Source organism: Ascaphus truei, unplaced genomic scaffold (assembly GCF_040206685.1).
Source record: "Ascaphus truei isolate aAscTru1 unplaced genomic scaffold, aAscTru1.hap1 HAP1_SCAFFOLD_752, whole genome shotgun sequence".
Lineage (NCBI taxonomy): Eukaryota > Metazoa > Chordata > Amphibia > Anura > Ascaphidae > Ascaphus > Ascaphus truei.
Window position 1 is genome coordinate 1 of NW_027457087.1, and position 12,658 is coordinate 12,658.

Here is a 12,658-nt window from a genome sequence, read left to right on the forward strand (position 1 = left end):
TGACCTTATTTATCCTCCTTTCTCTCTCTCCTCTCCCCCTTTCTCTATACCCTGCTCTCCCCCTCTCTCCTTTCTCTATCTCCCCCTCTCTCTGGTCCTCCCTTCCCCCTTTCTCCATCTCCCCCCTCCTTCCCACTCTCTCCTCATCCTCTCTCCCCCTATTTCCCCTCCCTATCCCCTTTTCTATCTCCCCCCCTCTCCTTTCTAAATCTCTCCTCTCCCCTCTCTCTCCCCCCTTTCTCGATTTCCCCCTCCCCTCCCCCCTCTCTTCTCACCTCTCTCTCCCTCCCCCTCTCTCTTCTTTCCCTATCTCCCCCCTCTCTCTCTCTCTCTCATCTCCCCCCCTCTCCCTTTCTCTAACTCCCCCCCTCCCCACTTTCTCTATCTCCCCTCTCTCCCTCCTCTCTCTACGTATCTCTCCCCCTCCTTCCCCTCTCTCTCCCCCTCCCCCTCTCTTCTTTCTCTATCTCCCCCCTGCCCACTTTCTCTATCTCCTCTCTCTCCCTCCTCTCCCCCCTTTCTCTATCCCCCCCCTTCCCCCTCTCTTTTCACCTCTCTTTTCACCTCTCTCTCCCCCTCCCCCTCTCTTCTTTCCCTATCTCCCCCTCTATCTCCCCCCTCCCCACTTTCTCCCCTCTCGCTCTACGTATCTCCCCCTCCTTCCCTCCTCTCTCCCCCCAGCTCCCTGAGTGACCTCCTGCAGTCTCTGGGCCTGCGGGTGCAGAAGGAGCCCCTGAGAGATTGGTCCCTCGGCCCCGGCTTCACCTTCTCCTCCATGGGCGTGAGAGCCTGCCACGTGTGCAAGAAGAGGAGCTTTGAGGCCACGCTGACCCCCTGGTAAGGCGAGGAGGGAAGGGGCGAGAGGGCAGAGGTCAGAGGTCAGGGGTTAGAGTTGGTGAAACCCAGGTACGGTGAATCAGTCTCGTCTCCTAGAATTACTTCTTATAACAACAGCTCCCCTTATAAGAACACCCCATACCCTTCTATAGGGGGGGGCACACATATTATCAGAACACCCCTTATAAGAACACCCCAGACCCTTCTATAGGGGGGGCACATATTATCAGAACACCCCTTATAAGAACACCCCAGACCCTTCTATAGGGGGGGCACATATTATCAGAACACCCCTTATAAGAACACCCCAGACCCTTCTATAGGGGGGGCACATATTATCAGAACACCCCTGTAGACGGACATTCACAGAGGTACACACTTAGGAGGCTTTATAATGTGAAATTATAATAGGCTTTATTGTGCCTTTTCCTTTTCATCAGGAAATTATCCAAACACGGGGGGGGGGGGACAAAGCTTCTATTCACTTGGGAGTATTTCTAGTGAAATCCTATGCAATTAGTTCACATCTCCCTTAGTAAAGCATGTCTCGCAGCCCCAAAACATATAGCACGAAAATAAGCAGATATAATCAGTCTCTTAATAATAAAAGTCTTATCTGTTTCTTGGAGGGAAAATCTTCTCAGTTCCTGGTTCAGCTTCAGGTGCAGTAGTTTTCCCTGTGTCTTGAAATCAGCTCTGCTGTGCAGAGCTCAAGACCGGTCAGCTCTCAGTCAGAGCTAAGGAGTCACTTCCTGTCTCAAAGGCAGGCTTTTTGTAAACAATCTAATCAGGCAGGTGGTGTTTAGTAATTAACTACCACACTGCTAGATTAAAGGCACATTACTGAACAGGGATAAGTCCCCTATTAGAACCCATTATAAGAACACCCCAGACCCTTCTATAGGGGGGGGGGGGGGGCACATATTATCAGAACACCCCTTACAAGAACACCCCAGACCCTTCTATAGGGGGGGCACATATTATCAGAACACCCCTTATTCTATTAACAAAAACAGAAAGGCCCGCGCAGAGTACAGAATAACACAACATACAGTGAGCGCAGAATACAGAATAACACAACATACCAGTGAGCGCAGAATACAGAATAACACAACAGCCGATAATGCTGTTAAGACGGCCCTGATCTGGTGTCACTCCATATCTGTATTGCACTTCCTGTATAATGTGGAGTCACTCCGTATGTAAAACCACGCCTATCCGTGTCTCTCTGTATAATGTGGAGTCACTCCGTATGTAAAACCACGCCTATCCGTGTCTCTCTGTATAATGTGGAGTCACTCCGTATGTAAAACCACGCCTATCCGTGTCTCTCTGTATAATGTGGAGTCACTCCGTATGTAAAACCACGCCTATCCGTGTCTCTCTGTATAATGTGGAGTCACTCCGTATATAAAACCACACCTATCCGTGTCTCTCTGTATAATGTGGAGTCACTCCGTATATAAAACCACGCCTATCCGTGTCTCTCTGTATAATGTGGAGTCACTCCGTATGTAAAACCACGCCTATCCGTGTCTCTCTGTATAATGTGGAGTCACTCCGTATATAAAACCACGCCTATCCGTGTCTCTCTGTATAATGTGGAGTCACTCCGTATATAAAACCACGCCTATCCGTGTCTCTCTGTATAATGTGGAGTCACTCCGTATGTAAAACCACGCCTATCCGTGTCTCTCTGTATAATGTGGAGTCACTCCGTATATAAAACCACGCCTATCCGTGTCTCTCTGTATAATGTGGAGTCACTCCGTATGTAAAACCACGCCTATCCGTGTCTCTCTGTATAATGTGGAGTCACTCCGTATGTAAAACCACGCCTATCCGTGTCTCTCTGTATAATGTGGAGTCACTCCGTATATAAAACCACGCCTATCCGTGTCTCTCTGTATAATGTGGAGTCACTCCGTATGTAAAACCACGCCTATCCGTGTCTCTCTGTATAATGTGGAGTCACTCCGTATATAAAACCACGCCTATCCGTGTCTCTCTGTATAATGTGGAGTCACTCCGTATGTAAAACCACGCCTATTCATGTCTCTCTGTATAATGTGGAGTCACTCCGTATGTAAAACCACGCCTATCAATGTCTCTCTGTATAATGTGGAGTCACTCCGTATATAAAACCACGCCTATCCGTGTCTCTCTGTATAATGTGGAGTCACTCCGTATGTAAAATCACGCCTATCCGAGTCTCTCTGTATAATGTGAAGTCACTCAGTATATAAAACCACGCCTATCCATGTCTCTCTGTATAATGTGGAGTCACTCCGTATGTAAAACCACGCCTATCCGAGTCTCTCTGTATAATGTGAAGTCACTCCGTATATAAAACCACGCCTATCCGTGTCTCTCTGTGAAGGAAAATCCGTTATGTCACTAAGTATGTCACGCCTATCCATGTCTCTCTGTATAATGTGGAGTCACTCCATATATAAAAACACGCCTATCCGTGTCTCTCTGCATAATGTGGAGTCACTCCGTATGTAAAACCACGCCTATCCGAGTCTCTCTGTATAATGTGAAGTCACTCAGTATATAAAACCACGCCTATCCATGTCTCTCTGTATAATGTGGAGTCACTCAGTATGTAAAACCACGCCTATCCATGTCTCTCTGTATAATGTGGAGTCACTCCGTATGTAAAACCACGCCTATCCGAGTCTCTCTGTATAATGTGGAGTCACTCCGTATGTAAAACCACGCCTATCCATGTCTCTCTGTATAATGTGAAGTCACTCCGTATATAAAACCACGCCTATCCGTGTCTCTCTGTATAATGTGGAGTCACTCCATATATAAAACCACGCCTATCCGTGTCTCTCTGTATAATGTGGAGTCACTCCATATATAAAACCACGCCTATCCGTGTCTCTCTGCATAATGTGGAGTCACTCCATTTGTAACCTTGGATCTTCTGTTGTCCCTGTATAACGTGGCCTCACACCGGCCTCTCTTCCTCCCCAGCCGTGGCTCTCCAGTTGTCCCTGTATATCGTGGCCTCTCTCACACCGGCCTCTCTTCCTCCCCAGCCGTGGCTCTCCAGTTGTCCCTGTGTAACGTGGCCTCTCTCGCGCCGGCCTCTCTTCCTCCCCAGCCGTGGATCTCCAGTTGTCCCTGTGTAACGTGGCCTCTCTCGCGCCGGCCTCTCTTCCTCCCCAGCCGTGGATCTCCAGTTGTCCCTGTGTAACGTGGCCTCTCTCGCGCCGGCCTCTCTTCCTTCCCAGCCGTGGCTCTCCAGTTGTCCCTGTGTAACGTGGCCTCTCTCGCGCCGGCCTCTCTTCCTTCCCAGCCGTGGCTCTCCAGTTGTCCCTGTGTAACGTGGCCTCTCTCGCGCCGGCCTCTCTTCCTCCCCAGCCGTGGCTCTCCAGTTGTCCCTGTGTAACGTGGCCTCTCTCGCGCTGGCCTCTCTTCCTTCCCAGCCGTGGCTCTCCAGTTGTCCCTGTGTAACGTGGCCTCTCTCGCGCCGGCCTCTCTTCCTCCCCAGCCGTGGCTCTCCAGTTGTCCCTGTGTAACGTGGCCTCTCTCGCGCTGGCCTCTCTTCCTCCCCAGCCGTGGATCTCCAGTTGTTCCTGTGTAACGTGGCCTCTCTCGCGCCGGCCTCTCTTCCTCCCCAGCCGTGGATCTCCAGTTGTCCCTGTGTAACGTGGCCTCTCTCGCGCCGGCCTCTCTTTCTCCCCAGTGATAAGTGCAGCTCGGTTCTGTACTGTTCCGAGCGGTGTAAGACGTGGGATCGGAAGAAGTGTCCGGCAGACCTGAGCCACGAATATTGGTGCGAGAAGATGCAGGGTTACGTGCGCCGTGCGGGCGAGCTGGCGGACCTTCCCTTCCCATACACCTGAGGTGAGAAGCCACGGGGAACACGGGGGACCGTGGGGGCATGCGGGTGTCCGTGGGGGGGGGGATCCGTGGGGCGTGTGCGGGGGAGCTGGCGGACCTTCCCTTCCCATACACCCGAGGTGAGAAGCCACGGGGAACACGGGGGCCGTGGGGGGCATGCGGGTGTCCGTGGGGGGGATCCGTGGGGGGCATGCGGGTGTCCGTGGGGGGGATCCGTGGGGGGCATGCGGGTGTCCGTGGGGGGGATCCGTGGGGCGTGTGCGGGCCCGGGGGGGGGAATCCGTGGGGCGTGTGCGGGCGAGCTGGCGGACCTTCCCTTCCCATACACCCGAGGTGAGAAGCCACGGGGAACACGGGGGCCGTGGGGGGCATGCGGGTGTCCGTGGGGGGGATCCGTGGGGGGCATGCGGGTGTCCGTGGGGGGGATCCGTGGGGGGCATGCGGGTGTCCGTGGGGGGGATCCGTGGGGCGTGTGCGGGCCCGGGGGGGGGAATCCGTGGGGCGTGTGCGGGCGAGCTGGCGGACCTTCCCTTCCCATACACCCGAGGTGAGAAGCCACGGGGAACACGGGGGCCGTGGGGGGCATGCGGGTGTCCGTGGGGGGGATCCGTGGGGGGCATGCGGGTGTCCGTGGGGGGGATCCGTGGGGGGCATGCGGGTGTCCGTGGGGGGGATCCGTGGGGCGTGTGCGGGCCCGGGGGGGGGGAATCCGTGGGGCGTGTGCGGGCGAGCTGGCGGACCTTCCCTTCCCATACACCCGAGGTGAGAAGCCACAGGGAACACGGGGGCCGTGGGGGGCATGCGGGTATCCGTGGGGGGGATCCGTGGGGCGTGTGCGGGCCCGGGGGGGGGAATCCGTGGGGCGTGTGCGGGGAACTGGCGGACCTTCCCTTCCCATACACCCGAGGTGAGAAGCCACGGGGAACACGGGGGACCGTGTGGGGCATGGAGCGCGTGCAGGGGGCGTGCGGGGGTTCGTGGGGGGCATGCGTGGTACCGTGGGGGGCATGCGTGGTACCGTGGGGGGAGTGCAGGGGACCGTGGGGGGAGTGCAGGGGTTCTGTGGAGCGTGTGTGGGGGACCGTGGGGGGCATGTGGGGGATCCGTGGGGGGATGGGGGGGATCCGTGGGGGGATGGGGGGGATGGAGGGGGATCCCCCTCTTCTCTCTCCCTCTCCCCCTCTTCTCTCTCCCTCTCCCCCTCTTCTCTCTCCCTCTCCCCCTCTTCTCTCTCCCTCTCCCCCTCTTCTCTCTCCCTCTCCCCCTCTTCTCTCTCCCCCTTTTCTCTCTCCCCCTCTTCTCTCTCCCTCTCCCCCTCTTCTCTCTCCCTATCCTCTCTCCCTCTCCCCCTCTCCTCTCCCCCTCTTCTCTCTCCCTCCCCCTCTTCTCTCTCCCCCTCCCCCTCTTCTCTCTCCCTCTACCCCTCCCCCTCTTCTCTCTCCCTCTCCCCCTCTTCTCTCTCCATCTCCCCCTCCCCCTCTTCTCTCTCCCTCCCCCTCTTCTCTCTCCCCCTCCCCCTCTTCTCTCTCCCTCTACCCCTCCCCCTCTTCTCTCTCCCTCTCCCCCTCTTCTCTCTCCATCTCCCCCTCCCCCTCTTCTCTCTCCCTCTCCCCCTCCCCCTCTTCTCTCCCTCTCCCCCTCTTCTCTCTCCCTCTCCCCCTCTTCCCTCTCCCCTCCCCCTCTCTTCTCTCCCTCTCCCCCTCTTCCCTCTACTTCTCCCCCTCTTCCCTCTCCCCCTCTTCCCCTCTTCCCTCTCCCCCTCTTCCCTCTCCCCCTCTTCCCTCTCCCCCTCTTCCCTCTCCCTCTTCCCTCTCCCCCTCTTCCCTCTCCCCCTCTTTTCTCCCCCCTCTTTTCTCCCCCCTCTTTTCTCCCCCCTCTTTTCTCCCCCCTCTTCTCTCTCCCCCTCTCCCCTCTTCTCTCTCCCCCTCTTCTCTCTCCCCTCTTCTCTCTCCCCCTCTTCTCTCTCCCCCTCTACCCTCTCCCCTCTCCCCCTCTCCCCTCTCCCCCTCTACCCTCTCCCCCTCTACCCTCTCCCCCTCTACCCTCTCCCCCCTCTACCCTCTCCCCCTCTACCCTCTCCCCCTCTACCCTCTCCTCTTCCCTCTCCCCTTCCCTCTCCCTCTTCTCTCCCCCCCTCTTCTCTCTCCCCTCTCCCCTCTTCTCTCTCCCCCTCTTCTCTCTCCCCCTCTTCTCTCTCCCCCTCTTCTCTCCCCCTCTCCCCTCTTCTCTCTCCCCCTCTTCTCTCCCCCTCTCCCCTCTTCTCTCCCCCTCTCCCATCTTTTCTCTCCCCCTCTTCTCTCTCCCCCTCCCCTCTAACCCACTTCTCTCCCCCTCTCCCCGTCTCCCCAGAAGTGACCAGCCCATGCTTTGATAAGGAGCGCTTCCTGGCTGCCCGCCACCTGACCGGTGGGTACTGGGCTGGGGAGAGTGTCCACGACCTCTCGTACCGTCTCCTGAGTAAGAGGTCTCCCTGGGACCTCGATGGTAAGCGGATATTGGGGTGGGCTTTCAGACCCTATACACACTACTGTAGGGTCTCCCTTTAAACGTCACCCTCTTATATCACGTTCCCACATACAATTTACTAGGGTCACACCCTATGTGTGGACATCACTCACCCCCATACAGAGTAATAGGGTCACTCTCTTACACACATCACTCACCCCCATACAGTGTAACAGTGTCACCCTCTTACACACATCACTCACCCCCATACAGTGTAACAGTGTCACCCTCTTACACACATCACTCACCCCCATACAGTGTAATAGGGTCACTCTCTTACACACACTACTCACCCCCATACAGTGTAATAGGGTCACTCTCTTACACACATCACTCACCCCCATACAGAGTAATAGGGTCACTCTCTTACACACATCACTCACCCCCATACAGTGTAATAGGGTCACTCTCTTACACACATCCCTCACCCCCATACAGAGTAATAGGGTCACTCTCTTACACACATCACTCACCCCCATACAGTGTAATAGGGTCACTCTCTTACACACATCACTCACCCCCATACAGTGTAATAGGGTCACTCTCTTACACACATCACTCACCCCCATACAGTGTAATAGTGTCACTCTCTTACACACATCACTCACCCCCATACAGTGTAACAGTGTCACCCTCTTACACACATCACTCACCCCCATACAGTGTAATAGGGTCACTCTCTTACACACATCACTCACCCCCATACAGTGTAATAGGGTCACTCTCTTACACACATCACTCACCCCCATACAGTGTAATAGGGTCACTCTCTTACACACATCACTCACCCCCATACAGAGTAATAGGGTCACTCTCTTACACACATCACTCACCCCCATACAGTGTAATAGGGTCACTCTCTTACACACATCACTCACCCCCATACAGTGTAATAGGGTCACTCTCTTACACACATCACTCACCCCCATACAGTGTAATAGGGTCACTCTCTTACACACATCACTCACCCCCATACAGAGTAATAGGGTCACTCTCTTACACACATCACTCACCCCCATACAGAGTAATAGGGTCACCCTCTTACACACATCACTCACCCCCATACAGTGTAATAGGGTCACTCTCTTACACACATCACTCACCCCCATACAGTGTAATAGGGTCACTCTCTTACACACATCACTCACCCCCATACAGAGTAACAGTGTCACTCTCTTACACACATCACTCACCCCCATACAGTGTAACAGTGTCACTCCCTTACACACATCACTCACCCCCATACAGTGTAATAGGGTCACTCTCTTACACACATCCCTCACCCCCATACAGAGTAATAGGGTCACTCTCTTACACACATCACTCACCCCCATACAGTGTAATAGGGTCACTCTCTTACACACATCACTCACCCCCATACAGTGTAATAGGGTCACTCTCTTACACACATCACTCACCCCCATACAGTGTAATAGTGTCACTCTGTTACACACATCACTCACCCCCATACAGTGTAACAGTGTCACCCTCTTACACACATCACTCACCCCCATACAGTGTAACAGTGTCACTCTCTTACACACATCACTCACCCCCATACAGTGTAATAGGGTCACTCTCTTACACACATCACTCACCCCCATACAGTGTAATAGGGTCACTCTCTTACACACATCACTCACCCCCATACAGAGTAACAGTGTCACTCTCTTACACACATCACTCACCCCCATACAGTGTAACAGTGTCACTCCCTTACACACATCACTCACCCCCATACAGTGTAATAGGGTCACTCTCTTACACACATCACTCACCCCCATACAGTGTAATAGGGTCACTCTCTTACACACATCACTTACCCCCATACAGTGTAACAGTGTCACTCTCTTACACACATCACTCACCCCCATACAGTGTAATAGGGTCACTCTCTTACACACATCCCTCACCCCCATACAGTGTAATAGGGTCACTCTCTTACACACATCACTCATCCCCATACAGAGTAACAGTGTCACTCTCTTACACACATCACTCACCCCCATACAGAGTAATAGGGTCACTCTCTTACACACATCACTCACCCCCATACAGTGTAATAGGGTCACTCTCTTACACACATCACTCACCCCCATACAGAGTAATAGGGTCACTCTCTTACACACATCACTCACCCCCATACAGTGTAATAGGGTCACTCTCTTACACACATCACTCACCCCCATACAGAGTAACAGTGTCACTCTCTTACACACATCACTCACCCCCATACAGTGTAACAGTGTCACTCCCTTACACACATCACTCACCCCCATACAGTGTAATAGGGTCACTCTCTTTACACACATCCCTCACCCCCATACAGAGTAATAGGGTCACTCTCTTACACACATCACTCACCCCCATACAGTGTAATAGGGTCACTCTCTTACACACATCACTCACCCCCATACAGAGTAATAGGGTCACCCTCTTACACACATCACTCACCCCCATACAGTGTAACAGTGTCACTCTCTTACACACATCACTCACCCCCATACAGAGTAATAGGGTCACTCTCTTACACACATCCCTCACCCCCATACAGAGTAATAGGGTCACTCTCTTACACACATCACTCACCCCCATACAGTGTAATAGGGTCACTCTCTTACACACATCACTCACCCCCATACAGAGTAATAGGGTCACCCTCTTACACACATCACTCACCCCCATACAGTGTAACAGTGTCACTCTCTTACACACATCACTCACCCCCATACAGAGTAATAGGGTCACTCTCTTACACACATCCCTCACCCCCATACAGAGTAATAGGGTCACTCTCTTACACACATCACTCACCCCCATACAGTGTAATAGGGTCACTCTCTTACACACATCACTCACCCCCATACAGTGTAATAGGGTCACTCTCTTACACACATCACTCACCCCCATACAGAGTAATAGGGTCACCCTCTTACACACATCACTCACCCCCATACAGTGTAACAGTGTCACTCTCTTACACACATCACTCACCCCCATACAGAGTAATAGGGTCACTCTCTTACACACATCCCTCACCCCCATACAGAGTAATAGGGTCACTCTCTTACACACATCCCTCACCCCCATACAGAGTAATAGGGTCACTCTCTTACACACATCACTCACCCCCATACAGTGTAATAGGGTCACTCTCTTACACACATCACTCACCCCCATACAGAGTAATAGGGTCACCCTCTTACACACATCACTCACCCCCATACAGTGTAACAGTGTCACTCTCTTACACACATCACTCACCCCCATACAGAGTAATAGGGTCACTCTCTTACACACATCCCTCACCCCCATACAGAGTAATAGGGTCACTCTCTTACACACATCACTCACCCCCATACAGTGTAATAGGGTCACTCTCTTACACACATCACTCACCCCCATACAGTGTAATAGGGTCACTCTCTTACACACATCACTCACCCCCATACAGAGTAATAGGGTCACCCTCTTACACACATCACTCACCCCCATACAGTGTAACAGTGTCACTCTCTTACACACATCACTCACCCCCATACAGAGTAATAGGGTCACTCTCTTACACACATCCCTCACCCCCATACAGAGTAATAGGGTCACTCTCTTACACACATCACTCACCCCCATACAGTGTAATAGGGTCACTCTCTTACACACATCCCTCACCCCCATACAGTGTAATAGTGTCACTCTCTTACACACATCACTCACCCCCATACAGTGTAATAGTGTCACTCTCTTACACACATCACTCACCCCCATACAGAGTAATAGGGTCACTCTCTTACACACATCCCTCACCCCCATACAGAGTAATAGGGTCACTCTCTTACACACATCACTCACCCCCATACAGTGTAATAGGGTCACTCTCTTACACACATCACTCACCCCCATACAGAGTAATAGGGTCACTCTCTTACACACATCACTCACCCCCATACAGTGTAATAGGGTCACTCTCTTACACACATCCCTCACCCCCATACAGTGTAATAGGGTCACTCTCTTACACACACCACTCACCCCCATACAGAGTAATAGGGTCACTCTCTTACACACACACTCACCCCCATACAGAGTAACAGTGTCACTCTCTTACACACATCACTCACCCCCATACAGTGTAACAGTGTCACTCTCTTACACACATCACTCACCCCCATACAGAGTAATAGGGTCACTCTCTTACACACATCACTCACCCCCATACAGAGTAATAGGGTCACTCTCTTACACACATCACTCACCCCCATACAGTGTAATAGGGTCACTCTCTTACACACATCACTCACCCCCATACAGTGTAATAGGGTCACTCTCTTACACACATCACTCACCCCCATACAGAGTAATAGGGTCACCCTCTTACACACATCACTCACCCCCATACAGTGTAACAGTGTCACTCTCTTACACACATCACTCACCCCCATACAGAGTAATAGGGTCACTCTCTTACACACATCCCTCACCCCCATACAGAGTAATAGGGTCACTCTCTTACACACATCACTCACCCCCATACAGTGTAATAGGGTCACTCTCTTACACACATCCCTCACCCCCATACAGTGTAATAGTGTCACTCTCTTACACACATCACTCACCCCCATACAGTGTAATAGTGTCACTCTCTTACACACATCACTCACCCCCATACAGAGTAATAGGGTCACTCTCTTACACACATCACTCACCCCCATACAGTGTAATAGGGTCACTCTCTTACACACATCCCTCACCCCCATACAGAGTAATAGGGTCACTCTCTTACACACATCACTCACCCCCATACAGTGTAATAGGGTCACTCTCTTACACACATCACTCACCCCCATACAGAGTAATAGGGTCACTCTCTTACACACATCACTCACCCCCATACAGTGTAATAGGGTCACTCTCTTACACACATCCCTCACCCCCATACAGTGTAATAGGGTCACTCTCTTACACACACCACTCACCCCCATACAGAGTAATAGGGTCACTCTCTTACACACATCACTCACCCCCATACAGAGTAACAGTGTCACTCTCTTACACACATCACTCACCCCCATACAGTGTAACAGTGTCACTCTCTTACACACATCACTCACCCCCATACAGAGTAATAGGGTCACTCTCTTACACACATCACTCACCCCCATACAGTGTAACAGTGTCACTCTCTTACACACATCACTCACCCCCATACAGAGTAACAGTGTCACTCTCTTACACACATCACTCACCCCCATACAGTGTAACAGTGTCACCCTCTTACACACATCACTCACCCCCATACAGAGTAATAGGGTCACTCTCTTACACACATCACTCACCCCCATACAGTGTAATAGGGTCACTCTCTTACACACATCACTCACCCCCATACAGTGTAATAGGGTCACTCTCTTACACACATCACTCACCCCCATACAGTGTAATAGGGTCACTCTCTTACACA

General features: G+C 52.6%; 1 protein-coding gene across 1 annotated transcript in view; it reads left to right on the plus strand.

Annotated features, from left to right (window-relative positions):
* Positions 1-681: 681 nt before the first annotated feature.
* The window catches only part of ZMYND15 (zinc finger MYND-type containing 15), a gene marked incomplete at its 5' end in the record, with an annotated part of 57,857 nt that continues 45,880 nt past the window's right edge, over positions 682-12,658 (plus strand). Inside the window, 3 exon segments of the mRNA XM_075584803.1 lie at positions 682-837; positions 4,538-4,698; positions 7,045-7,179. Of these exon segments, the coding sequence (XP_075440918.1) occupies positions 682-837; positions 4,538-4,698; positions 7,045-7,179 (452 nt within the window).